General features: G+C 40.6%; 2 protein-coding genes across 5 annotated transcripts; one reads left to right on the top strand and one right to left on the bottom strand.

Moving 5' to 3' along the window:
* Positions 1-718: 718 nt before the first annotated feature.
* LOC116604508 lies at positions 719-2001 on the top strand. Of its 2 annotated transcripts, none has more exons than XM_032366993.2 (2): positions 719-1028; positions 1272-2001. In XM_032366993.2, the coding sequence occupies exons 1-2, from the start codon at positions 843-845 to the stop codon at positions 1830-1832; spliced, it is 747 nt and encodes a 248-aa protein (XP_032222884.1). In that variant the 5' UTR covers positions 719-842; the 3' UTR covers positions 1833-2001. The 2 variants fall into 2 exon arrangements, with proteins under 2 accessions (XP_032222884.1, XP_032222883.1); XM_032366992.2 differs by having other exon boundaries at positions 720-1028; positions 1269-2001.
* Positions 1993-22891, bottom strand: LOC5521869 (tuftelin-interacting protein 11). Of its 3 annotated transcripts, XR_007307023.1 has the most exons (28): positions 22424-22891; positions 20294-20392; positions 19685-19727; positions 17994-18051; positions 17787-17828; positions 17284-17370; positions 17005-17085; positions 16828-16878; positions 16694-16750; positions 15976-16075; positions 15595-15694; positions 15364-15486; positions 14738-14840; positions 14620-14664; positions 14007-14149; positions 13281-13343; positions 12926-13043; positions 12686-12764; positions 11857-11969; positions 11585-11690; positions 11230-11324; positions 10932-10984; positions 5058-5116; positions 4456-4567; positions 3460-3508; positions 3180-3251; positions 2489-2908; positions 1993-2322 (listed from the first exon to the last, which is right to left on the bottom strand). XR_007307023.1 is itself a non-coding variant. In XM_048723825.1 (27 exons), the coding sequence occupies exons 1-27, from the start codon at positions 22704-22706 to the stop codon at positions 2741-2743; spliced, it is 2502 nt and encodes an 833-aa protein (XP_048579782.1). In that variant the 5' UTR covers positions 22707-22891; the 3' UTR covers positions 1993-2740. The 3 variants fall into 3 exon arrangements, 2 of the variants coding, with proteins under 2 accessions (XP_048579782.1, XP_048579783.1); XM_048723825.1 differs by having other exon boundaries at positions 1993-2908; XM_048723826.1 differs by lacking the exons at positions 1993-2322; positions 2489-2908; positions 3180-3251; ... (1 more) ...; positions 4456-4567; positions 5058-5116 and adding an exon at positions 5123-5264.
* Between the last annotated feature and the right edge of the window lie 248 nt (positions 22892-23139).

Raw genomic sequence — 23139 nt, 5'->3', positions numbered from 1 at the left:
ACTGACACACTAATAAGGTAAAATTCTCAAATTTAACATTTTATTGACATGAAACAAAAAATCTCCGTTAGATATGAAACTGTCTGTCCCTTGCAATTTTTTCTTTTTCTCGAAAAGCGCCCTAGAAAAGCTCCTGGAAAAGCCGTTCTATCGGACGTAGCGCTCGACCTATCGCGAGCAGATTTTACTCGGCTTTTTCACGCAACTAACGCCCTTGAGCAGGCTAGCTCTTCCGAAAGGGGGGATGCCGTTGATAGCTGGAAATCCAGGTTTGCCTGGGCAGCAAGCAAATTGAACACAGCATCCCGCACGCCAGACTTTCAAAGTCTCTTATTGGCTTGAAATATCGCCCAGAGGCATTCTACACTGGGCGTTAGACGCAAGCATACAATGCGCGTATATACATTGTTAAACCAATAGGTCGCGCGTGTTAAGTGAAAGGGGCTGGGGGAAAAAGGTGGGGAACGTGACCGCGTGCGCCTCGGAGCACTTGAAGCCCTGTGTTTTTACTGTACTCCCTCGGGTCTCGTGCTTGGCCACCTCCCCTCTACTTTTGCGCTTGATACACAGGCTAGCTTCAAAACCGAGTTCTCACGAAACGGAACGAACCATGACGGCTTTTTTCGCGCGCAGACAAATAAACCTTATTGGTCAATTGGTACGCGCGCGCTTGCGGTTGCCAATCTAATCTCGCGCGAAAGCTGTCAAATTATCAGCATTAATTACGTCATCAATGCTTTACTACATCACTTTCCTATCTTGCTCTTCGACAATGGTTACTAGCAAAAAATGAAGAGAAAAAAAGAAATTATTGCAACACGATTTCGGATGATTCACAGACGATGACAGAGCACTATTGTTTAAGGAGCGATAGTGCTATATGTAGGCTACTAGCCTGCAGGCCACGTCATGTGGCGCCGTGGTTCAATACATACGCGACGGAACTTGCGGTAGTTTTTGCGCTACTGATGCTATTTGGCTTATCTTACACAATATTTGCGATCAAACGAGAAAAGCACATTGTCAAGGTGAGTCAAAATTATGCGCCCGCTAGTGCTTGCTCTGTGCTCCTGGGAGAATCGTAAACCACTTTTTGTTCACGCCTAGTGAGAACACGAAAAACTGTTCAAACTTTCATTTAGACTCCCTTTCAAACCCTTTACAGATTTTTACTTCCCCGCTCACAATTTAAATGTTGATTGTATTAGCTTTTATTCCCTTGGCATTTATCTTACCAAAAACATATTTGAAAATATTGCTATTTCTAGCAAAACTCTGTGACAGAGGAAAACTCAGAGGAAGAAACAAACGAGAAAGAAGAGCCCAAAGGGTCCGAAGACCAAGAAATAGACTCAACATTTCCAGGAAAGGACAGTGTTGAACAGACCCAGGATAAAAGCGAGGGGAAAGGCTCACAAGAGGAAGTCATCGTTCACAGGGAATTCGTCGATGATACCGTAGACTACGACAACGTTTCCATCCAGTCATCATCATCCCTGCAGAAGCCTTCACGAAAAAGTAGCATCTTTAAGAAACTGTTCAACAAGAAGTCCTCTAAAAGCAAATCTTCATCGCACAGCCTCGGTAGTGTAAAGACTCAGGATTCGGATGTACACAGCACAAAGAGCTCAACCTCGAAAGGGACGAAAAGTCGTCAGTCAGCCTCGACCAGTATGTCAAGCAGAAGATCAAGTGCAGCCGAACACAGCGCGGAATTAAACTTGATGTTGAACAACCTCCACGTGGAGGAAGACAACACCTTCACCTTACGCCTTGAAAGCACCTCGTCTAACCTCGAAACCAGCCAGCCCGCAGATAATCAGGAACAATAAAAGTTATCCGCCCTTCTCTAGTAAATACCCATATACTTTTTTCCCCACAAGCTGAGAATAATCTTTTTTCGACCGGCTTATGTCAGTAATTTCGAACTCTCACTTTACCTATCATAACTATATCTACTATTGTGGATTTTTGGGAAAAATAAAACTATCCTATTTTTTATATGGTTTATTGAAGATTTTATATAAGTATTTACAAAAAGTGGTCTTAGGAGTTTTGTATGAATTATTGCGTCTGTTTTTCGATTGGTTAGGTTTGAATATCAAAAAGCATAGAGATGAATATTCCGTATTTGACGCTTTAGTTCTACTGTTCCATCACACCACAGAAAATACAGCAGCCGCAGCCAAACGTGAGCCTTTGCATCTCTCTCTTTACCAAGACAACAAGCCGTTTGCAGGATTAAGCTCCACTCCTCCAACTAAGACACGAGCTCGCGCCCTGGACAAATATCTAGACCACGCCCCGAGTGTTGATAGGCGCCTGTCTATTTCGCCATCATAATGTGCTCCTCTGACCACGCCCTGGGCAAATGTCTAGACCACGCCCCGAGTGTTGATAGGCACCTGTCTATTTCGCCATCATAATGTGCTCCTCTGACCACGCCCTGGACAAATGTCTAGACCACGCCCCGAGTGTTGATAGGCACCTGTCTATTTCGCCATCATAATGTGCTCCTCTGACCACGCCCTGGACAAATGTCTAGACAACGCCCCGAGTGTTGATTGGCACCTGTCTATTTCGCCATCATAATGTGCTCCTCTGACCACGCCCTGGACCAATGTGTAGACCACGCCCGGAGTGTTGATAGGCACCTGTCTATTTCGCCATCATAATGTGCTCCTGTGACCACGCCCTGGACCAATTGCACACCACGCCCCGAGTTATGATAGGCACCTGCCTATTTCGCCATCATAATGAGCTCCTGTACTGAGACGGGACTCCACGTGCCCTGCACCAATGTGTAGACCACGCCCCGTTCGATGTAAATGGAGAGTTTGCCCAGGTTATAAATCATCTTGCCATCTTGTCGACGATTTGGTGTGAACACGATGTTGTTTTCTTCAGCCTAAATGAAATTACAAACACGTGTATATCTTCCAGATAATGGTTTTGTAGAATTACTGGGGAATGCCCGGGCTGAGTTTTTCTGGGTATGTTGTCATTCGGGAGGTTTAGAATCGGCACTACAAACAATTGACTAGGTGTTCTATCGAGGAATAAATTTCGTGTTTGAGGGGAGTGGTGCAGGATATATGGACCAAGCTTTCCTCTCAGTCCCTTACAACACGACACCGACCTCGCTAATGACTACTACTACTCACGAGGAGTCATCTTACCATTTTCTGGATAAGATCTTTAAAATTAGACGGTATATTTTGCGCAGATGCTTGGGCCCTAGCCGTCTCCACCTAAAATCACATAACAAAGAATCTGATCAATGAACTGTTACCAGGAATCCACGCCATTCTAGTCGCAATTTCTAGTTTAGCAGAGCTCCTGCCTGTTCCAGTGTTGTGGTATCTGTGGTTGGTGGTGTGACGACAGCAGAATTAAAATTTCCAAACCCTCTCCCATCGTTAATGGGTGTTACGATTGGAAATGCGACGGATAGATTACCTTTTGTTTCTCAGCCGCGGCAGCGAGTGCGGCGACCTCGGCGTCGCGTCTGTTAACACAATTACAAAAATTTGTGAAATCAGTAAGCGCAAGGAGGTTTTTATTTGTGGGTGGGTGGGGGGGTCTTTGAGACAATGCGCCTTTTTCCAGATGTTTGAATGAATGAGCGCTATAGCGAGGCTAGGCAGGCTGAAGCTGGTTTAAAGCCTTATTGCAAATATTTGCAGCTTTTTTTTCGAAATGTGCGCTTAGGAGGGTACCTACTTTCGTTCTGTACTTGTGAGGTACGCGATGTGTTCCTTAGGATGGTATCTACTGTACCATCGTTCTGTACTTGTGAGGTACGCGATGTGTCCTTTAAGATGGTATCTTCTGTACCATCGTTCTGTACTTGTGAGGTACGCGATGTGTTCTTTAAGATGGTATCTTCTGTACCATCGTTCTGTACTTGTGAGGTACGCGATGTGTTCCTTAGGATGGTATCTACTGTACCATCGTTCTGTACTTGTGAGGTACGCGATGTGTTCTTTAAGATGGTATCTTCTGTACCATCGTTCTGTACTTGTGAGGTACGCGATGTGTTCTTTAAGATGGTATCTACTATACCATCGTTCTGTACTTGTGAGGTACGCGATGTGTTCTTTAAGATGGTATCTACTGTACCATCGTTCTGTACTTGTGAGGTACGCGATGTGTTCTTTGGATTGTATCTACTGTACCATCGTTCTGTACTTGTGAGGTACGCGATGTGTTCTTTGGATTGTATCTATTGTACCATCGTTCTGTACTTGTGAGGTACGCGATGTGTGCTTAGGATGGTATCTACTGTACCATCGTTCTGTACTTGTGAGGTACGCTATGTGTTCTTTAAGATGGTATCTACTGTACCATCGTTCTGTACTTGTGAGGTACGCGATGTGTTCTTTGGATTGTATCTATTGTACCATCGTTTTGTACTTTTGAGGTACGCGATGTGTTCCTTAACTGGGTACCTACCGTCGTTCTGTACTCGTGAGGTACGCGATGTGTTCTTTGGCTCCAGGTTGCAGGTACCCACCAGGTGACGCTACCGCTTGGTTCATCAGGTCAAGAGCTCGATTGAACTGAGCTGAAATAAAAAGAAGACGTCTCCGATTAGTCATCGTTAATCACAATACACGAGGCACAAGTCCTAAAGGGGCTACATCATCTGCTGAGAATCTAGTTTTGCGCGTAGTGTTTAAAAAAATCGTTTGGGCAACGCTAAGATTCGAGACCCTATGATTTTCCCAATATATCGGATGACCAAGGCTAATGATGAAGTGAACTAAAGAGATTTATGAAGGATTGTTTAAGCTTGCTTCCGTATATACTCTAATGTCGGATTGTTGAGAAAACCGTAGCCCACAGAAAACTAATGACAGAGTTTCTTCAAAGAGCCAAAGTAAGCCACACCTTTGCCACACTGTAGTAGTTTCATTAAATATTGGAAGACAAAATATGAATTCCGAAATAAACAATTGTAGACACATTTTTGTATTACATTTACCAACCCGATCTAAAGATAATGCTTTCTGGTTCGACTCTCAAATTACACTTTAATCGCATCCCCAACCTACCTTTTATGGTCACGTTGTTTAGTAGCTCATCCTTGAACATAGACTTCCAGCCCATGTACCTGTGGAGGAGAGCCCTCGGGTTAGATCCAGTATCTTCACAAGTTCACCCAGTCACTGGCACTCTGGGGTTCCTTTGGTGAGAAGTAAGCAGAGTGGGAGTTCATACCAGACCCAGAGCTCCCATCCACATACGCGCACAGGAAACCCCTAAGAACGCCAGAGACTATAATTTTTCAGTTACCGTTGGCACATGCTTGTACACTGTCAGAAACAAATAATTAACAAGTGAGGCGAGCTCGGTTACTATCGACACAAACCCGACAGCCATAATGATATATCTACTTGTTAACCGAGTTCACTTTCCCAGCTGCTTCGATTGTACGAAAAAAAAACATAAAAAAATGAGGCAAGCTCTGTTACTATAGACACAAACCCGATAGCTAATGATATATCTACTTATAAACCAGGCTTTGCCCCGAGTTCTCTTACCCAGCTGGTTATGATTGTACACTATCAGAAATAAACATTCTACAAGTAAGGCAAGCTCGGTTAGTATAGGCACAAACACGATTGCCAATAGCCAACTGATAGCCAACTTGTTGACAACGTTTTGTCTCTTCCCCAGCTAGTTATGAATCTGATCTAAAGGCTGCATTATAAGGCTCTGCGCAAGCAGCACTGGTATTGCTGTGTGTTTGTACATGTTGGGATGTGAGGTATTTTGCATTTATTCACCCGAGCAAGGCTGTGGTATTGCTGTGTGTTTGTACATGTTGGGATGTGAGGTATTTTGCATTTATTCACCCGAGCAAGGCTGTGGTATTGCTGTGTGTTTGTACATGTTGGGATGTGAGGTATTTTGCATTTATTCACCCGAGCAAGGCTGTGGTATTGCTGTGTGTTTGTACATGTTGGGATGTGAGGTATTTTGCATTTATTCACCCGAGCAAGGCTGTGGTATTGCTGTGTGTTTGTACATGTTGGGATGTGTGGTAGTTTGCATTTCTTCACCCGAGCAAGGCTGTGGTATTGCTGTGTGTTTGTACGTTGGGATGTGAGGTATTTTGCATTTATTCACCCGAGCAAGGCTGTGGTATTGCTGTGTGTTTGTACATGTTGGGATGTGTGGTAGTTTGCATTTCTTCACCCGAGCAAGGCTGTGGTATTGCTGTGTGTTTGTACGTTGGGATGTGAGGTATTTTGCATTTCTTCACCATAGCAAGGCTGTGGTATTGCTGTGTGTTTGTACGTTGGGATGTGAGGTATTTTGCATTTATTCACCCGAGCAAGGCTGTGGTATTGCAGGTGTGTTTGTACATGTTGGGATGTGAGGTATTTTGCATTTATTCACCCGAGCAAGGCTGTGGTATTGCTGTGTGTTTGTACATGTTGGGATGTGTGGTAGTTTGCATTTCTTCACCCGAGCAAGGCTGTGGTATTGCTGTGTGTTTGTACGTTGGGATGTGAGGTATTTTGCATTTATTCACCCGAGCAAGGCTGTGGTATTGCTGTGTGTTTGTACATGTTGGGATGTGTGGTATTTTGCATTTCTTCACCCGAGCAAGGCTGTGGTATTGCTGTGTGTTTGTACGTTGGGATGTGAGGTATTTTGCATTTATTCACCCGAGCAAGGCTGTGGTATTGCAGGTGTGTTTGTACATGTTGGGATGTGAGGTAGTTTGCATTTCTTCACCCGAGCAAGGCTGTGGTATTGCTGTGTGTTTGTACATGTTGGGATGTGAGGTATTTTGCATTTATTCACCATAGCAAGGCTGTGGTATTGCTGTGTGTTTGTACATGTTGGGATGTGAGGTATTTTGCATTTCTTCACCCAAGCAAGGCTGTGGTATTGATGTGTGTTTGTACGTTGGGATGTGAGGTATTTTGCATTTCTTCACCCAAGCAAGGCTGTGGTATTGATGTGTGTTTGTACGTTGGGATGTGAGGTATTTTGCATTTATTCACCCGAGCAAGGCTGTGGTATTGCAGGTGTGTTTGTACATGTTGGGATGTGAGGTATTTTGCATTTCTTCACCATAGCAAGGCTGTGGTATTGCTGTGTGTTTGTACATGTTGGGATGTGAGGTATTTTGCATTTATTCACCATAGCAAGGCTGTGGTATTGCTGTGTGTTTGTACATGTTGGGATGTGAGGTATTTTGCATTTCTTCACCCAAGCAAGGCTGTGGTATTGATGTGTGTTTGTACGTTGGGATGTGAGGTATTTTGCATTTCTTCACCCAAGCAAGGCTGTGGTATTGATGTGTGTTTGTACGTTGGGATGTGAGGTATTTTGCATTTATTCACCCGAGCAAGGCTGTGGTATTGCGGTGTGTTTGTACATGTTGGGATGTGAGGTATTTTGCATTTCTTCACCATAGCAAGGCTGTGGTATTGCTGTGTGTTTGTACGTTGGGATGTGAGGTATTTTGCATTTATTCACCCGAGCAAGGCTGTGGTATTGCAGGTGTGTTTGTACATGTTGGGATGTGAGGTATTTTGCATTTATTCACCCGAGCAAGGCTGTGGTATTGCTGTGTGTTTGTACATGTTGGGATGTGTGGTAGTTTGCATTTCTTCACCCGAGCAAGGCTGTGGTATTGCTGGTGTGTTAATACATGTTGGGATGTGAGGTATTTTGCATTTCTTCACCCGAGCAAGGCTGTGGTATTGCTGTGTGTTTGTACATGTTGGGATGTGAGGTAGTTTGCATTTCTTCACCCGAGCAAGGCTGTGGTATTGCTGTGTGTTTGTACATGTTGGGATGTGAGGTAGTTTGCATTTATTCACCCGAGCAAGGCTGTGGTATTGCTGTGTGTTTGTACATGTTGGGATGTGAGGTATTTTGCATTTATTCACCCGAGCAAGGCTGTGGTATTGCTGTGTGTTTGTACATGTTGGGATGTGAGGTATTTTGCATTTCTTCACCCGAGCAAGGCTGTGGTATTGCTGTGTGTTTGTACATGTTGGGATGTGTGGTAGTTTGCATTTCTTCACCCGAGCAAGGCTGTGGTATTGCTGTGTGTTTGTACATGTTGGGATGTGAGGTATTTTGCATTTCTTCACCCGAGCAAGGCTGTGGTATTGCTGTGTGTTTGTACATGTTGGGATGTGAGGTATTTTGCATTTCTTCACCATAGCAAGGCTGTGGTATTGCAGGTGTGTTTGTACATGTTGGGATGTGAGGTAGTTTGCATTTCTTCACCCGAGCAAGGCTGTGGTATTGCAGGTGTGTTTGTACATGTTGGGATGTGAGGTAGTTTGCATTTCTTCACCCGAGCAAGGCTGTGGTATTGCTGGTGTGTTAATACATGTTGGGATGTGAGGTATTTTGCATTTATTCACCCGAGCAAGGCTGTGGTATTGCTGTGTGTTTGTACATGTTGGGATGTGAGGTATTTTGCATTTCTTCACCCGAGCAAGGCTGTGGTATTGCTGTGTGTTTGTACATGTTGGGATGTGTGGTAGTTTGCATTTCTTCACCCGAGCAAGGCTGTGGTATTGCTGTGTGTTTGTACGTTGGGATGTGAGGTATTTTGCATTTATTCACCCGAGCAAGGCTGTGGTATTGCTGTGTGTTTGTACATGTTGGGATGTGAGGGAGTTTGCATTTCTTCACCCGAGTAAGGCTGTGGTATTGCTGTGTGTTTGTACATGTTGGGATGTGAGGTAGTTTGCATTTCTTCACCCGAGCAAGGCTGTGGTATTGCAGGTGTGTTTGTACGTTGGGATGTGAGGTATTTTGCATTTATTCACCCGAGCAAGGCTGTGGTATTGCAGGTGTGTTTGTACATGTTGGGATGTGAGGGAGTTTGCATTTCTTCACCCGAGCAAGGCTGTGGTATTGCAGGTGTGTTTGTACATGTTGGGATGTGAGGTAGTTTGCATTTCTTCACCCGAGCAAGGCTGTGGTATTGCTGTGTGTTTGTACATGTTGGGATGTGAGGTATTTTGCATTTATTCACCCGAGCAAGGCTGTGGTATTGCAGGTGTGTTTGTACATGTTGGGATCTGAGGTAGCTTGCCAGCATTTCGTCACCCGAGCAAGGCTGTGGTATTGCTGTGTGTTTGTACATGTTGGGATGTGCGGTAGTTTGCATTTCTTCACCCAAGCAAGGCTGTGGTATTGCTGTGTGTTTGTACGTTGGGATGTGAGGTATTTTGCATTTATTCACCCGAGCAAGGCTGTGGTATTGCTGTGTGTTTGTACATGTTGGGATGTGAGGTATTTTGCATTTATTCACCCGAGCAAGGCTGTGGTATTGCTGTGTGTTTGTACGTTGGGATGTGAGGTATTTTGCATTTATTCACCCGAGCAAGGCTGTGGTATTGCTGTGTGTTTGTACATGTTGGGATGTGAGGTATTTTGCATTTCTTCACCCGAGCAAGGCTGTGGTATTGCTGTGTGTTTGTACATGTTGGGATGTGAGGTATTTTGCATTTATTCACCCGAGCAAGGCTGTGGTATTGCTGTGTGTTTGTACATGTTGGGATGTGAGGTATTTTGCATTTCTTCACCCGAGCAAGGCTGTGGTATTGCTGTGTGTTTGTACATGTTGGGATGTGAGGGAGTTTGCATTTCTTCACCCGAGCAAGGCTGTGGTATTGCAGGTGTGTTTGTACGTTGGGATGTGAGGGAGTTTGCATTTCTTCACCCGAGCAAGGCTGTGGTATTGCTGTGTGTTTGTACATGTTGGGATGTGACGTAGCTTGCCAGCATTTCTTCACCCGAGCAAGGCTGTGGTATTGCAGGTGTGTTTGTACGTTGGGATGTGAGGTATTTTGCATTTCTTCACCCGAGCAAGGCTGTGGTATTGCAGGTGTGTTTGTACGTTGGGATGTGAGGTAGTTTGCATTTATTCACCCGAGCAAGGCTGTGGTATTGCAGGTGTGTTTGTACGTTGGGATGTGAGGTATTTTGCATTTCTTCACCCGAGCAAGGCTGTGGTATTGCTGTGTGTTTGTACATGTTGGGATGTGAGGGAGTTTGCATTTCTTCACCCGAGCAAGGCTGTGGTATTGCTGTGTGTTTGTACGTTGGGATGTAAGGTATTTTGCATTTCTTCACCCGAGCAAGGCTGTGGTATTGCTGTGTGTTTGTACGTTGGGATGTGAGGTAGTTTGCATTTCTTCACCCGAGCAAGGCTGTGGTATTGCAGGTGTGTTTGTACATGTTGGGATGTGAGGTAGTTTGCATTTCTTCACCCAAGCAAGGCTGTGGTATTGCTGTGTGTTTGTACATGTTGGGATGTGCGGTAGCTTGCCAGCATTTCTTCACCCGAGCAAGGCTGTGGTATTGCTGTGTGTTTGTACATGTTGGGATGTGAGGTATTTTGCATTTCTTCACCCGAGCAAGGCTGTGGTATTGCTGTGTGTTTGTACATGTTGGGATCTGAGGTAGCTTGCCAGCATTTCTTCACCCGAGCAAGGCTGTGGTATTGCAGGTGTGTTTGTACATGTTGGGATGTGAGGTAGTTTGCATTTCTTCACCCAAGCAAGGCTGTGGTATTGCTGTGTGTTTGTACATGTTGGGATGTGCGGTAGCTTGCCAGCATTTCTTCACCCGAGCAAGGCTGTGGTATTGCTGTGTGTTTGTACATGTTGGGATGTGAGGTAGCTTGCCAGCATTTCTTCACCTGAGCAAGGCTGTGGTATTGCTGTGTGTTTGTACATGTTGGGATGTGCGGTAGCTTGCCAGCATTCCTTCACCATAGCAAGGCTGTGGTATTGCTGTGTGTTTGTACATGTTGGGATGTGAGGTAGTTTGCCAACATTTCTTCACCATAGCAAGGCTGTATCAGCAATGCTAGCCGATATTTGGGCTGTTTTAAAGCTTAGAGGCTCAGGCATATCAAATGAGGTAGAAATGCTCACCATTTGGTGACTTCATCGTAGTTTGGGTTACTGGAAAGCCAAGAACGCAGCACCTACGAAAAACATCAAATTGAGAAATTGATAGAAAATATTCACCTCATATTACCATCATCAAATTCATCGTCGGGGACCAGAGTCCACCTCTATCATATCCCAGGGGCAAGAAGGGTTGGCTGTCACGTGATCAGCCCTCGTCTGTGTCTCTTCCCCTTCTTGTCCCTGTGGTTTGAGTGGGGTAGACACTGGGTCTTTTAAATATTAACCCTCACTTGCCAAACACAATACCATGTCTACGTACTTGGGACCACTTGGGAAAGAAGTGTTTGTCAAGAAGACTAACAAAGTGTTGCAAAGGTATGATTTCCTTCCATGACATCACCCAGTGGAACGGCTCTGAAAGCAATAAAGGACAAAGAATTTATCAACTACAGTAAAGGTAGCGTCGTACATAAACAAGCAACAAGAACAATATTCTGCTTGCGCCAGTTCTAACACTTAACAGGAAGACTTAACATAGCCCCACGATTCGCGACCGCCTACTCTTGTTGAATATCTGTTTTGGACCAGTATGGAAAAGGAAGAAAAGTTTACATTTTTAAGGGACAGCGTGAAGGGTTGGGTAAGACGTGTCACTTCTTCCTTGGAGTCCTTACCTAGGTGTTGTTGATGTGGGTTGATAACAAACTCCGCCAGGCATTGGGACAGCTTGGGGAAGATGGATCGAAGGACAAATGCATCCATAAACCCTTTCGAAAACACCTTAAAATTGCCAAGAAAACAAGTCAGGAAAGTGAGAAGATATGGTGACCTGAGAAAATCGGCTATGACACAAAGAAGCTTCCCTTCCTTAGTTGTACTGCTAGAACAACAGGCAAACGCTGTCTTTTTCATTCCATAGCTAAACTATTTGTTATCGGACCCTTACATTTCTCCAAGGCTGCAAGATCATCTTAGCTGACGGGTCGGATGGGTGCCAATTTGTAAGAGCAGACGACAGCTTGAATCTAATTGGCGCAAATAGGGGTTCCAGTCGCTGGCCTGTCAGAATAAGATGAAGATCAGGCTCAGCAGAATCAGCATCCAGAAGTGTACCATTACAGAATGTTGTCATTTTACTTCCCATTTGATATCCAATGAATGCAAAATGCTTTTTTGTCTGCATTTGTACACCTATTTCAAGAAAGGTTGCACTAGAAAAAACATGTGGCGTAACCCACAGTAGTTTATTCTGTAACATACTCTTATCTCAAATAAGGTTTCACTCGAGAACAAATGTGTCGTAACCCGCGATGCCTCATTGGAAGCGTATAAACGGCGGAATCCTTGTATCTGAAAGCTATATGAATGCTCATAAGATTGTAAACAAGAATTCCACAGCTTCGGAAACCAGGATTTGTATTAGATTTACGTATATTTGCTTGTTTACTTGATACCCATGAAGTACTGCGGGTTACAATACACAGTTTCTCCGACTTCAACCTTATTTGAAATAGGTGTATAATTGACTGGATCATTGTCTCTGAAAGCCCAGTGAAGTTTTTAAGGCACATAGACTGTTAAACATTCTACAGCCTTAGAGACCTAATTCTGATGAAGCACCACAAGTTATGAAACATGGGTTCTCTGAGTGCAACCTTATAGGCGTTTGTTTTCACAACATCACAATAAAAACGTTTGGTGAAACTAAAAATGGGAGCCAAAAATGTAAACAAAATGCAATGCTGTACTTGGCCTTTCAAAAGGTATATCCTCACCCATTAACGGTAGCCAAGGATGAATCCATGTGTGAATAGGAACAGGATCTGTCAACGGGTTCCACACTTCAACCTCACCCTGTGACCAGGGAAAAAATATTCCATTAACTATATTGTCATTTATAGCATTTATCTTTCAATATCTAATCCAAATCATCTCGTTGCTGCAGTTGAAATGTTTTCATTAATAATTTCTCATGAAGTAATTTACTTCAAAACGTAACTTATCCACCACTGTACCTGAAGTCTCGGCAAGATCAGCTGATCACGAATGTTGTCAAAGATCCATGGAGGAAGGACTGGTAACCAATGCTCAAGAAGATCTATCATTGGGTCGGAATCACGACAATTCCAGATGCTACAGTGAAAAGATACTATTAACAAGCAAACACTTTATAAAACAAGAGCCCATGCCTTTCAAACCTTATAAGCAGTTGTTACTTCTCATATACTGTACTCCTTTATTATCATTCATTTGCACAATTCACGAAAAGCTCAGGTTGTAGAACAAAATAAATAAAATAGCAACAACAAAAAAATAATAAAATAGCACTAACTTAAGAATTAAAGCTTGAACAAAGAGTAGAACATTCACCTGACAGCGGTGCGCAAGTAAGGCATCCATACTTCCCAGATTAGCCGCTCATAGATATCCATGCTGCAAGAGAGAAAGAGTCATGATTCAAAAAGAAAATGAATGATATAGTAGAGACAAAGGGACTTCACTCTAAAGACTCCTACTCCAATGTCCTAATGACAAAAAGCTTTAAATTTACCCAATAAGGTAACACTGTTAAGAATATGATATTCCAATTCTTCTGTTGAGAATACAATCTTCCAATTCTTCTGTTAAGAATACAATCTTCCAATTCTTCTGTTAAGAATACAATCTTCCAATTCTTCTGTTAAGAATACAATCTTCCAATTCTTCTGTTAAGAATACAATCTTCCAATTCTTCTGTTAAGAATACAATCTTCCAATTCTTCTGTTAAAGAAGAATTTTGAGCCTATTGAAGTGGAAGATTTCCAAAACATCAAAGGCATGTACATTGATATACTGGGAATTGAAAGCATTTGCCCAGTTCAATGCTCATTCCAATGTTTGGAACTCTTCAAGGAAACCTCGCCAAGATAGAGCTCTTGGTGCTGCTCAATGAGATATCTTAAAAAGAGTGTTGACAGAATGAGAATAGCAGCTACATATGATAACATTTGAATTACGAGCGAAAGGTTCCTCTAAACAGGATAGTTTAGTGTGGAATTTAAAAAAAAGACAACGCCTGGCTTTGTGAAAGTCAGCTTACAAAATAAGCCACTAACCTGTTGGTGTCCTGCTTTGACATCTGACTGAGAGTGAAAGCTGACGGTTTGTCACTCTGGAGAAGTTTTTTCCATGTGGAGATGACATCCAGGCCATACTTGCCATCAATCAAAGGTCGCCACTGAAGCAGGTACTGCTTCACCTGGAAAAAATATACATATCAGTCACATAAACAGGTCCATGGCCAGGGGTAGTAGGGATTAGGAAAAACAACTATCATCACAGATAAAAAAGAGAAAATGGTAAATATAGAAAGAATTCTGACAAGCTGCAGGAAAACTGCAAAGGCGTTGTGGAAACAGGGAAATAGATAAGGCTTTACCACTTGGTATAATAATAATAAAGCACTTGACTAAGACTGGGAAATTAGTATTCTTGGTGGACCTGAGACCACTGATGTTTCCAGAGGCTCCATTATATTTGACAGCAATGGAAAAATTTCTTGATCTCTAGTTGTATAACCTGGCATTTCTTCTAAATAAACATAATCTGGATTACTCTACCTAACCTTGAAATCAGATTATTCTGGTTTAGGGCCTGAACACTTTACACAACAAACCATACAGTATCAAGGTAGAAAATAAGGTATAAGAATTCACCCTTACAACTTACCAAGGGAAAGACTAGGGGTATTGCTAGAGATCCGAGCTCATACATCTAGAATAGACAAAACACATCAAATGTCAAAAATCCCATATCTCAAGAAAGATAAATAAAGAGTCTGACCCACTTTGTATTCTTCATAGTACTTTTCTTGAAGCAATTTGAAGACTTCTTCACATGTGTCAAGAGATAGTGGGTCTTTGCTAGTATCTAGGGATTGAGTGTTACACCTAAAAAGAAAAGCATTTACAACATTCAGTGCCTCAGTAAACCTCAAGACCTTTTTTTTCAACTAGATGATTGCTTTAAAAACAGGGGAATTAAAAATATTTATTTTCAAACTTGGTATTTTCAGGCCTCATCCTTCAGTCACTTTTTTCCATGAAGGGAGGAGGGAGCAGGAGATTTTTGTCCTAAAGCCAATAGCTTTGTAAAAAAAAGCTATTGGCTAAAATGAGATATGAGGAAACCTGCAGCAAAATTAGAGGATTCCAAGCCTAGACTAGGAAAGTTGACAGGTTTAAAATGTTGTGTGTCTTTTATTTTTGTTTTTGTGTTTTTGATTTTAGTTCTCAGTACTTTAATTTTAGTTTTTTGTCAGGCCAGTACCCATGATTTTGAGCAGGGGAGTTCATATCTCCTTCTGTAACTGATAGTTCTTCTCAAATTTTGTTCATTTCAGGATACATGTACATACCTTTCAGTGGGGTAGTTCTTCCAAACCCCCAGGAAAAGGGAATGTAATCAACTCACCTATCAATTATTTGCATCACTTCAACTAGACGGTTGATCTGCTTTTCCTCCTGTTTGAGTTGTTGGTCAAGCCTTTCTTGTTCATGTTTCAAGTTCACAACTAAGTCTCGATCAAATTGCAGTCTAAACAAGAGATAAGCTTTTAAAATATCATCATCATTTCTTGGCCAGAGAACTCATTACGTAATGCAGATGGGTTAGTTCATAATGTAGCTATAGATAATGGCTTACTGTCGATCTGTTTGAAGTATTTCATCCTCTGCCATGTCAACAAGAAGGCCAAGGTTATACACCAACTCTGGCATGCTAAAGGCAGCACCTTCTTCTTGAACTAGAAGAAAACCATCCATGTATTATACTTACAATAGTAGTGTTTTTTTATGGTCGGCACATTAAGCAGAGAGGTAGCATAATTAGAAACAATTTCAGTGCTACTGAAATGAAATTGCTTCAAGGATTTTGAATGATGCTAGCCAAATGGCAATTTAGCTGTTGAAAATTGCCAGCGAGAGTTTCTAGAATACTGAAAAAAGCAGTAGTTCTTACATTCAAATACATGGCTTATAATAACTGATTTCATGTGTACACATATTATTAGAAATAATATTGTACCTGACGTTGTAGGTGGTATCTCGTCCGGTTTGGCATGCTGCTGTGACAGGGAGCCATACCCGGTCAGAATCTTTGTCTCTGGTCCTGTCATATCAACCACCTGGAAAACACATCCTTTGTATTTAGGGTTGAGAATCACTTATTGACGCGAAATCTACTCCATGCATCAGACACCTTAGGCATGATAGCGTGCCTGATGTAGGCTTAATTAAAAGGTTTTTCTGTGAGCCAGGACAGAGGATCACATAGCCAGAATGCTCAATGTAACACAATTTTTGCTCTTTTTTGAGCACTTGATACAGTTTGTATTGTGTCTCTGATCGACTGCTACTTGACCATTAAGTTTTCAGCTAATCAGAGCGTGAGAAATTTGGAGAAAAACTTGTGCATAAACACAGGAGATACTAAAGAAGCCACCATTCCATACCGTGCCTGTTGGTTCCTGATATTCTGTACTGATTTTTCCTATTCAAGTCACTAATAACAAGAGGCTGAAACGCACACTTCAAGATTTTGTCTCAGTGAATGTTTCCTTGATCAGCCTTGTTCTATTTATATGAAAACTGGGTGGGGTTAAAGCCACAAATTCCAATGACACATGAAGTTCCATCAAAATTAAAAAGGAATTTTCAGCCTTATTTCATGAGCTTACTTGGAAAATTTTTGTCGTCTGAGAAAACAAGTTTGATTAAAAAATAAAGTTTCAATCGTTCCTCACCTTGATCTTACTATGTGTGAGGGATACTGATGGACCTTTTTTACTTCCACCTGTTGCCTAGATAGTACAAATAGATTACAGCATATCAATCCTATGGCATATGAACCTGATCCAGATCACACAGTGCACAATACCTTGACTTCATCTGCCGTCTTGTAGATGTACTTAGGAGTGGACTTTCCTCCCTTCAAATCAAGATGATAATACAGCTTACTTAAAAACATCAATTTCACAGTTAAATTTTTATCTATTTTTATTCTTTCACTGTATTTACAATGTAAGACACATTCATTTCACCTATGAAAACTTACTTTTGTGGTTTTCTTCCATTGATGAAGTTGTGCTTGGAATTTTTGTTCCTCAAGTTCTTCCTCAGTAAATTCCTGGTCCATCTAACATAAAACATGACAGCACAAAGTGGAAATCAAGTGGCTAATCTATGTTACACAAGAAAAATGTTTAGCATATATAACCTCACAGTCTCAGTTTTTATCATTTGTATAAAACTGAGAATACACCAGAAAATATGTTTGAATAAAAGATTGACAAAAACAATGTTTTAAACTGAAAAAAAAAACACTCAATAGTACCTGCTTCTCAGCTTTTCTCTCTGACCCGTACAAGCCCAATGCACCTCTTCCTTCACGTTTAAAAGCTTCAACAGGCTGCACCCTACCCTACAAGGCAAAGTGGCTATTAGTACTATAACCTATAACTATACACCACCATGTCAGGTAACAGAACACATAACATATAACTATACACCACCATGTCAGGTAACAGAACACATAACCTATAACTATACACCACCATGTCAGGTAACAGAACACATAACATATAACTATACACCACCATGTCAGCACATAACATATAACTATACACCACCATGTCACGTAACAGAACACATAACATATAACTATACACCACCATGTCAGGTAACAGAACACATAACATATAACTATACACCACCATGTCAGGTAACAAAACACATAACATATAACTATACACCACCATGTCAGGTAACAGAACACAAAATAGTAGTATAAACAGACATACTGTACAAATGTCTTGAATAGAATAACAAAAATAATACCTTCCCATCTTTTCCAAGGCCTTTTCCTGGCTCATAACCCATCTGAAAAGATTTTAAAACATGGATAAGCTTTATTTCTAGGGATCAGAAGTCAATTCTTATCTTTAACATCTGACCTTTACTTTATAAAGCTAAAACATAAATAAGAGTTACATTATTAAAAGAGAAATACTGTGTATAAATAACAAAGATAAAAATTTACTCTACCTTCTGAAGCATCTTTAATCCAAACCCCTTGGTGTACTTTTCCCACTGGCCAAATTGCCTAAAAGAAATTACAAAAAAGAGTTGACCAAAAAGAAAACAAATATAGGGAACAATGGGTGGAGATAAAATTGTTTTACAGTGTAACACCATACTGAGCCTATGAAATATTGCTTAGTGATTGGTCGACTGAACATTTATAATAATAATAATAATAATAATATCTGCATTTATATAGCGCCTCATCAATAATTGCCCTAGGCACTTTACAATTATATATCAATTAAATAAACATTACACAATTAAAAATTAAAAATCACCCTGAAAACACATTGTGTCTAATAGGAAATGTTACATTTATAAAAATCGATATTATAATTAAAAAAAATATATATGTATGTAATGTATAATTAACAGTGAAATTAAAAATAAATAAATTTTAAACTAATTATAAATTAAATGCTTCTTTAAAAAGGTGAGTCTTAAGGCATTGCTTGAAAGTATTTAGATTTTGTATTGTCCTTAAGTGAAATGGCAACTAATTCCATAGTTTAGGAGCCGCAATCGAAAAAGCGCGGTCACCATAGGTCTTCAAATTGCCCCGTTTGACCTGAAGGTATTGTTGAGAAGCAGACCGTAGTGATCGGGAATGAGTTTTGTACTTGCATAGATCTTTAATATATGGTGGAGCCATTTCATTGAGAGATTTAAAAACAGTCAGTAAAACTTTAAAAATTATCCGGTACTTTACTGGTAACCAGTGGAGATCTTGCAGGATAGGTGTTAACATGCTCAGTCTTTTTTGTTAAGCTGATAATACGAGCAGCTGTGTTTTGAATAAGTTGTAATTTATGAATTTGGTAGTCAGGTAATCCATAAAGGAGGGAATTGCAATAGTCTAGTTTTGAACTGATAAAGGCATGTATAAGTATTTCTGTGGAATTCTTGTCAAGGTACTCCCTAATTTTGCCAATATTTCTGAGGCAGCTCACAAAGCGTTGTTGATCACCAGGGCATACAAACAAGTCAAGAAGTATTTGGCGGGAAAATTAAATAGACAGGTATTAAAAGAAACTGACAAACTTAGGTAAAGCAATCAATTATGAGCGCACGTAAGAGTCCAGTAACGACTAGGAGCATAAATAAATAAGAGCATCAAGGGCAAGAATGGTTGTGGTTTACCAGGAGTCCCAATATAGCTGTAGAAAATGTCGTCTAAGGCTTTGGTCTCTACAGTCTCTTCAAAATCGTGTAAAAAATGCTTTCCAAATCAGTTACGTTAGTCGTAGCCAAGACTTGGTCCAAAAAACGATGTCCTCCCGCTTAATAAAATATGATTTCTCGTAGTGTTTTCACTTGATTTCAATTGTCTTTGGTAGAAATTGACGGAGCTCTGTAGGACACGTCCGACCACGCAGACGTGAAGTCATATGTACAACTAATTTATGCATCGAGTCACAACTCTACATTTCTTTCAATACATCAGACTCTTAGTACATCTCAGAGAAATTATTTATGATTTCAAATTTGCTATGAGTTCTTCTGAAATGGGTTTATTTTCTTTTAATCACACAAAGATTCATGTGGTATTATCAAGGCTAGTTACTGACTCTTAAAAACACTTTATATGTCGAATAATTTGGGACTTTCAAAAGAGATTGGCATTTACAAATAGAAATACAAGAGGTACTTACTTTCCTCCAGACATCTGTATTTTCTTAGAAAATACTTGGGTCCCTTTAAGAAGAAAAGAGTGTGAGAATAGTCTAGAACTACATTAGTGGCCATTTACTATCATCCAATGTGTAGGTATATAATTTATTTTTACACTAACCAACAGTACTATCAGGATGCCCATGATACACTAGAACATATTTGAGTTGCCAAAAAAATTGACTAATGTCAAAAGAAAGAATGAATAGTTAATTGATAAGTAGAAAATTAATTAGCTTTCTTTCTGAAGGAAGAGAGTCCCAATGTTTGGGCTGTAGTGTCCGGGCTACCTGTGTTATGACCGGGCTACCTGTGTAGGGAGTATGAGTAATATTCATTTGTTGTAAAGCAGATGGTCGAGACATATAATAAAAAGTTGTGTTTACGAATGCTATATTTGGGCATTGTGGGCATACATGCAGATGTACAGTAACCATACAAAGGTAGCACATCCTCAAGATCAAAGGTCCTTATTTATGAAAACTTGAACCTCGAACAATATAGGGTAATCTCAATAGGGCATGTCTTAGAGTTCTGGCTAGAGCCATATCCATACTGTAAGTTTGCTATAGACCAAGTGGTCTGCATACCTGCATGCGTTGTGCTAGTTTGCTGTAAACCTTGGCCTTTAAATAGCTTCTTGCTTCGGTATGGGTCCCTTGTATCCCTTTCTTCTTCTTCACTACTTCCTTTATAAAAAATATAGTAGTAACAATCATATAGTAGTAACATCAGAAGGTGTTTCCATAACAATAGGAAACTTGTGCTGAGAAAGCTAGTGACTTTTGGGGCAGCAAACTTGCATGCCCATCAATTAAATAACAAAATAACAATAACAAAATGCAATGTATTCTGTGCTTAAAAATCTTGTGATTCATTGCTTTAATGCTGACAAGAGCGAAAAATGGCAAAATTAAAATTGTAAGGTTGTGTTAGCTTAAATTTTGTTTATATTTTGCCTAGAGGTTCCTTGCATAATATAAAACAAAATAAGCTTTAGTATTTTTTGGTAGATGATCCATTCTTGAGATATGATTGAGCAAAGTTGCCTTAGATAATGAAAAAAAGTAGCAATTTTGCCCAAATTGGGCAATTTCAGACAAATCAAAAGTCTTACAATATGCAATATCTCAAGAACAGATTATCTACCAAAAAATACTAAAGCTTATTTTGTTTTATATTATGCAAGGAACATCTATGCAAAAAATCAAGCAAATATAAACTATTATTATATGGCTACGATAGTACGGGTGCTGCAATTGGCTTATTGGTAGTCGTGACATTCCATATTGCCCGTCTCTGAGGGCATTACGAAATTCCGTATTGCCCTACGAAAATTTCTCACAATCTTCTGTTTTTTCATTTTTTTGCCATCTTCAAACTGCAAAACGAGCGACAGCGAACATTCAAGTAGCGAATTCTAACACCAAGAAGCAACAGAAATGTTTAATCAGCGGGTCGTCTTTTTCCGTATTCGGAGCAGGACATTTTGAGAGCTTTTTTGTGTTGCTTTGTTCAATTGCACAAATTTCGCTAAAACAAAATCGACTGAAAAACCAAAGCCACCAAAAAACAAAAACAAAAACAAGAAACAAACAGGTCTTAAAGTCGATAATGGGAGAGGACTAGCACTTTGAGTCAGAGTTTTATTATCCTGAAGTGATTGAAGAGGAAAATTTTGACAAAAAGAAAAACAATAAGATCACGAGCCGCCACCGATAGTCAAGAAATAGTCAGCGTGCGAGTGTTTCTTGTTTTCCCGCCTTTTTGAAATCGATTGATAAACTTATCGATATTTGCACGAAAGCGAAAGTTGATTTGTTTTCTTGTCGTTTTTATTTTAAAAAGCTATATAATAAACAACTTACTAACCTTGACCATTCGGTCTTACAGGGAAATATCAAACATCGAACTTGCAATTGGTCGATACGCCAAAGCCTCAGTTTGATATTTTCCGGTATGACCTCACTCTCGGTTAGTAAGTAGTTAACACGACCTTACAATTTAAACTTTGCCATTTTTTGCCCCAGTCTATAATGCTTGTCTTTCAGTTTTCAGGAATAAACCTCTCTCTCTTTCTGCCAAAAGAAATCAAAGTGTCTAGATACACAAGAGCCGGGAAACATGCCCAAATACTAGCTATCCAGCAACTTTCATAATCTATTTATCTATCCAAAACCAAGTAGCATTGTGAAGAAATTAAAGTCGATTCTAATGCACGAAGCATTTGTTATTTAGATTTGTGTGTATTTGCAAAGGCTGGGCACACCAGAACAAGAAATTTGAGTAGACACTTGGAAACATTTTGAGCGAAAAAACCTCACAGGAGCGATTCTCAAAACACAACTAACCCGAAAGCCTGAAAATAGCGAGGAAAATTCCCGAATGAGAATCTTAAAGTATTTTACATACATCATTTCTGAAGTGATTATGATTCATATCTTTTTTACATAAAACCGCAAGTTAACTCACAGGAAATACAAACATAACATTCATATGGCTAGTTTTTACAAAATTATAAAAGTTGCCGGGTATCTAGTGTTATTGGGCATGCGTTCCCTGCTCGGGTGTCTAGACACAAAGAGACGAAAACTCAAATGTATGTTTTTTTTATGAGGGTTCACCTCTAGGTATTTTTTTAGTAGAAACCACGCGAAACATAACAGGTGACATTCAAAATAAGCTTTAGTTCAAACAATACAAGTTTTTCTAGAACATACCTTGGTTTTCTTCGTTCTCCTCCTCTCCGTCTTCCTTCTTATCCTTGCCTTTCTGCACAATTCCACCGCTGATAAAACTGAGAGGCCGGCTGTAGTCTTTCTTTCTTCTTCCTCCGCCATAACCTCCCTCGTCATCAGAGTCGTGTTCAGCCCAAAGTCCATAAATCGCCTCTTCCTTCGCACGCTTGGAGGACTTTCGGTGGCGGAATCCTAGCCCAAGACCAGCATGCATAAGATCCTGATCTGTGATCTCAAAGTCTTCCATTTCATCGTGATCCGCCATTTTCAAAATGTTTTGTTGCTAGCTCTGAACCAAATCAAACTGCGTAAATTTATTCTAAGCGTATTCTTAACACAGTTCGGTGTATTTTCTACATATTCTACCTTTAGTACATGGTTGTATTTTTGACGTTTAAATTTCGCACACCGATCCATCCGCCATCTTGAAATTTCAATAGCATTGCAATGCGCATGCTCAATGTAAAAAAGCACAGGAAGACCAAGCAGATACATGCAGTCGCTTACTCTCGAAATAAACCCTCTATTGGAGGGATAGATGCGGAAGCCGCTAATATGAGAAGAAGGAATAAGGAAGGCCTCTCTTATATTGGAGAGAGGGTTGAGTATGGCCTCTATTACTGGAGAAAGGCCACTCTAATGTTGAAGGGGTGGTTGAGGAAGACCTCTTATATTGGAGGGAGGGTTCAGGGAGACCT

This window comes from Nematostella vectensis, chromosome 2, assembly GCF_932526225.1.
Source record: "Nematostella vectensis chromosome 2, jaNemVect1.1, whole genome shotgun sequence".
Classification (NCBI taxonomy): Eukaryota; Metazoa; Cnidaria; class Anthozoa; order Actiniaria; family Edwardsiidae; genus Nematostella; species Nematostella vectensis.
The sequence above is the reverse complement of the archived record's forward strand: the minus strand, read 5'-3'. Positions and strand labels throughout refer to the sequence as shown.

What these genes read in the sequence shown, in the direction of transcription:
- LOC5521869 (XM_048723825.1), bottom strand. Translation starts at nt 22,706, where the DNA reads ATGGCGGATCACGATGAAATGGAAGACTTTGAGATCACAGATCAGGAT. An exon ending in AGAGAAAAGCTGAGAAGCAG is followed by an intron (nt 17,086 to 17,283) that starts GTACTATTGAGT and finishes GTTTTATGTTAG; the next exon opens with ATGGACCAGGAATTTACTGA. An exon ending in ATACTTCAAACAGATCGACA is followed by an intron (nt 15,487 to 15,594) that starts GTAAGCCATTAT and finishes TCTCTTGTTTAG; the next exon opens with ACTGCAATTTGATCGAGACT.
- LOC116604508 (XM_032366992.2), top strand. Translation starts at nt 843, where the DNA reads ATGACAGAGCACTATTGTTTAAGGAGCGATAGTGCTATATGTAGGCTA. An exon ending in GAGAAAAGCACATTGTCAAG is followed by an intron (nt 1,029 to 1,268) that starts GTGAGTCAAAAT and finishes TGCTATTTCTAG; the next exon opens with CAAAACTCTGTGACAGAGGA.